This window comes from Eimeria necatrix, genomic scaffold, assembly GCF_000499385.1.
Source record: "Eimeria necatrix Houghton genomic scaffold, Enh_scaff663, whole genome shotgun sequence".
NCBI classification, from domain to species: domain Eukaryota; phylum Apicomplexa; class Conoidasida; order Eucoccidiorida; family Eimeriidae; genus Eimeria; species Eimeria necatrix.
The window spans coordinates 1-5000 of NW_013654504.1; the positions used below are offsets into that span (position 1 = coordinate 1).

Here is a 5000-nt window from a genome sequence, read left to right on the forward strand (position 1 = left end):
GAAATGTTCTTTAGAAGCTGTTTTCCACTTCCCCGACAGTAAACCCTAAACCCTAAACCCCACAATTCTTTAAGGGTTTGGATTTAGGGTTTAGGGTTTAGGGTTTAGGGTTTAGGGTTTAGGGTTTGCGTGCAGGCATTGTGGGGGTGAGTTGGTCTCCCTGCGGGTTTTATTTTGTGGTTTTGTTTTCTTCTTTTTTGTTAATTAAATTTTTAAATGAAGAAAAAGAAATCAAAAAAGAAATCAAATCTGTCAAGCAGCAGCAAAATGAACACAGAAGCAGCAGCAAATGTAAGCAGCAGCAGCAGCAGCAGCAGCAGCAGCTGCAGCAGCAGCAGCAGCAGCAGCAGCAGCAGTCTTTGTTTTGCTGCAAGTTTAGGAACTTGTAGATTTATTTATACATCACATAAAGCCCCATTCGCAATTATTTATTTATTTATTTATTTATTTATTTTTATTTATTTTTATTTATTTATTTATTTATTTTTATTTATTTATTTATTTGTTTATTTATTTATTTATTTATTATTTATTTGTTTTTAGGGTGTTGTTTTTGCTTCGGCGGAGACAAAATTTATTTGGGGACTTCCGAGGGTTCCATTCAGCAGCTGTCTCTGGGGTGTACAGACACCTCAGCTGCTGCTGCTGCTGCTGCTGCTGCTGCTCCCGCTGCTGCTGCTGCTGCTGCTGCTGCTGCTGCTGCTGCTGCTGAAATTTGCTGCTTGGAGTCTCCTCATCAGCAGCGCATAAAAGACATGAAGGCTTTTTCGCTGGTAATTTAATTTCATTTAATTCAATTTATTTTATTTTATTTTAAATTTAATTTAATTTAATTTTATTTTATTTCATTTTTAATTTAATTTAATTAATTAATTTGTTTTAGATTTTAATTTACTTTTAACTCAATTTTGATTTATTTTCGATTTATTTTGCTTTTATTTTCATTTTAAATTAATTTCCAATTCTTCGGACTTCAATTATTTCTTTTTATGTTTTCTAATTAATCATTTCCTTTTCGAATTATTTTTATTTTCTGTTCTTTTTGTTTTCAAATGTTTTTATTTTAGTATTTATTGTTTATTTATTTATTTATTTATTATTTATCTATTATTTATTTATTTATTATTGTTTATGTATTTATTTATTTTATTATTTGCTTATTTATTTATTTATTTATTTATTTATTTATTTATTTATTTATTTATTTATTTATTTATTTATTTATTTATCTACTATTTAACTGGTTAATTAATATATTTATTTATTTTTACTTATCTATTTATTTATTTATTCATATTATTTATTTATTTATTTATTTATTTATTTATTTATTTATTTGACTATTTATTTATTTATTTAGTATTTGATTATTTATTTATTTATTTATTTATCTATTATTTATTTATTTATTTATTTATTTATTTATTTACTTATTATTTATTTATTTATTTATTTATATTTTCTTTTTAGGATCCAAAAGAAGGAAAGCGGATTTGTTTGGTCTGTATAGACAGCAGCGGCCGCGTCTCCATAAGAGAAGTAAATAAAAAAGGAGGGCCTTTAATGTAAGATTAAATAAATAAATAAATAAATAAATAATAAATAAATAGTAAATAAATAAATAAATAAATAAATAAATAAATAAATAAATAATAAATAAACAAATAAATAAAGAGGTGATTTTAAAATGATTTATTACTTTGCGTTATTCTCCTGGGTTTGTCTTCGAACGGGGGCAAGGAGCTCCCAAAAAATAATTAATTTATTTATTTATTTATTTATTTATTTATTTATTTATTTGTTTGTTTTTTCTATTGTTTATTATTTGTTTGTTTGTTTATTACTCTATTTATTTATTTATTTATTTACTTACTTACATTTTTTTATTTGTTTGTTTGTTTGTTTGTTTGTTTGCTTGTTTACTTATTAGTTTATTTATTTATTTGTTATTTATTTATTTATTACTTTTTATTCATTCATTTATTTATTTATTTATTACATCACTCATACCTTAGTTGCTACCACTTTGCCATTTCGCGTTGGAGCTTTTGAATTAAATTTTTCGTTTTATTTAATTTTTGAATTTGAAATAAAATTCTTTTTTTTGATTCTAAATTATCTTAATTTGTTCTTTAAATTTGCTTCATTTTGATATAAAAACATTTAAATATTAAATATTAATTTAATATTTAATAATATTAAATTAAATTAAATTAAATTAAATTAATTTTATTTTATTTTATTTTATTTTATTTTATTTTTGCAGAGTAATTGACACGGGCCTGCGGCTGACGAAGTGCGCGACTGCTTTATTTGGAATAAAAAAAGAAAATAAAATTAAATTAAAAAACGAAAATAAAATAAAATTTGAAAAAGAAAATAAAATAAAATTGGAAAAAGAAATTGAAATTAAATCCACGAAAGAAATTAAATCAAATAATAAAATTAAAACAAAATCAAATAAAAGAACTTTTGAAGACTTTTCCCAAAAGACGGAAAAAGCAAAAAAGAAAATAAAATCAAAAAATCCAAAATAGACAAAAAATAAAATTCAAAATCTTTCTTTTTATTCACAACTTTTTATTTCTCTTTGACAATTTATTTTAAATTCATTTTAAAATTTCCTTTTAATTCCTTTTCACTTCATTTTTAATTCATTTTTAATTCATTTTTAATTCATTTATTAATTCTATTTTATTGAAAAATAAGTTAAATGTGTTTTATTTGTTGGCCTTTTTCTCTTTTTACATTTCCATTTGTTTCTCTAATTGCATTTAAATCTCTTTTTGTTTTTCTTTTTTTATTTTTTTATTTTTCTTCGTCCCCAGTTTTCTTTCTTCTTCTCTTGCCTTTTTTTCTTTTTATTTCTTTCTTTATTTTTTCTAATTTCTTTTTTGTTTCTTTTTTACTTTTTATTTCTTTTTTATTTCTTTTTTATTTCTTTTTTGTTTCTTTATATTTCTTTTTTCTTTTTCGTTTTGTCTTTTTTGCCTTTTTTTACTGTCGGATACATAAATGCAGTTGTCAGGCTCCAGCCAGTATTGGATAACTGATTAGGGTTTAGGGTTTAGGGTTTAGGGTTTAGGGTTCAGAGTTTGGAATTTAGGGTTTAGGGTTTAGGGTTTGGGGTTTAGGGTTTACGCAAGCTAGCCCGCTTCCCTGGCTCAGAGTATTGAAATCCATTGCACTAAATTGTATTTTAATGAACAGAGAAATGTAGGAAATGCCTAACTAGGGTTTAGGGTTTAGGGTTTAGGGTTTAGGGTGTAGGGTTTAGGGTTTAGGGTTTAGGGTTTAGGGTTTAGGGTTTAGGGTTTTCCTCGCGGAGAGCTCACTGGGATGACTCCAGGTGTACGTACACCCGAACGCGCGGCGGGTTGAATTTGGGAATTTTGCAAAAAGGATTTTTTGAATTAAATTTAAATTTTATTTTCTTCTAAAAACGCCATTTTGAATTAAATTAATGAAAAGAATTCAATTAAATTAATTAAATCTTTTCAAAATGCATTTTAATGCAAAGAAAGTCCTCAAAATGAAAAAAAAGTGCCGCCGAAGTTTACCCACGTGGGAATAAAAGGTCTAAGTAGATTAATTGATTTAATGAATTTATTCATTTATTTTGTAAATAACTTTATTTGATAAATAAATAAATAAATAAATAAATAAATAAATAAATAAATAAGTAAATAAATAAATAAATATTAATGTATATATTTATTGCATGAAATATATTCTTGCACATCGAAAAAGGAGCTGGGAGGTGAGAAGAATGAATAAATAAAATAAATAAAATAAATAAAATAAATAAAAAAGAATTAATTAAAATAAAATAATAAAATGAATAAAATAAATAAAATAAATAAATATGACTGGGCAAGAAACCCAGGGCTATCGACAGTTTTCTCGATTTCGAATTTTTCAATTTTTTTATTTTTTAAATTAAATTATTTAATTTAAAAACCCTTAAAATCTTTTATTTAATTTTCGAGTTTTTCAGCTTTTCTTCGCTGCTCGGATTGCTTGCTTTGCGCTGAGACGAACGAGGGTTTAGGGTTTAGGGTTTAGGGTTCAGGGTCGAGGGTTTAGGGTTTAGGGTTTGGTTGCGCCGGGCTGCTTCAGGGCTTTCTCCAGTCTCGGCAAGTTGTCCCTCTGCATACAAAATGAGGCTTTAAAGTCGAGGGTTTAGGGTTTAGGGTTTAGGGTTTAGGGTTTAGGGTTTAGGGTTTAGGGTTTAGGGTTTAGGGTTTCGGGTGTACGTACACCTGAGGGGCTCGGAGGTCCAGTGGGCGCAAAGGACCACTGCTTCGAAAAACAACAAATCTGCTTCATTTTTTCTCCTTTTTTCTTTTTTTTTTCTTTTATTTTCTTTATTTTCTTTATTTTATTTCTTTTTATTCTTTTTTTTCCAAAAAAGCATTTCCACCTCCAGCTTTCGCCGGCCGCCGCCGCCGCCGTCGGCCCGCAGAGCCTCGCGCCAGCACCGCCAAACCCTAAACCCTAAACCCTAAACCCTCGTTTTTCGCCTATATTTCCGCCTCTCACCTTTCTCCCAGACCCTTCCTTCTCACCGCCGCCTTTCTCGACCTAGGGTTTAGGGTTTAGGGTTTAGGGTTTACTCGGGGCTGCTGCGCTGCTTCCCAGCCCCCCGCTCCCTCCTGGGGCCCCCTCAGAAGGTCTCTGCACCTCCAGCTAGCTAGCTAGCTAGCCAGCTAGCTAGCTAGCTAGCTAGCTAGCTAGCCAGCAAGCTATCTAGCCAGCTGCCCGCGGCTTTTCTGGGGCCCCAGCGTCTGGGGGCCCCTGTACACCCCGCTCCCCCAAACCCTAAACCCTAAACCCTAAACCCTAGGGGGCCCCTACGGCTGTTGTCCTTTAGGTACCCCTTGGGGGCCCCCAAATGTCCGAAACTGCATGGGGGCCCCACCAAGGGGCCCCCCAAGAACCCATTTCAGGGGGCCCCCAGGGGGCCCCCAACACTGGGGCCCCAACAGGGGCCCCAGCCA

The 5000-nt window shown here is 30.2% G+C and overlaps 1 protein-coding gene across 1 annotated transcript in view; it reads left to right on the forward strand.

Annotated features, from left to right (window-relative positions):
* Positions 1-4894: 4894 nt before the first annotated feature.
* The window catches only part of ENH_00069210 (hypothetical protein, conserved), a gene marked incomplete at both ends in the record, with an annotated part of 4164 nt that continues 4058 nt past the window's right edge, over positions 4895-5000 (forward strand). The window contains one exon of the mRNA XM_013582469.1: positions 4895-5000. This exon is cut by the window's right edge and continues 1073 nt beyond it. Coding sequence (XP_013437923.1) covers positions 4895-5000 — 106 coding nt within the window.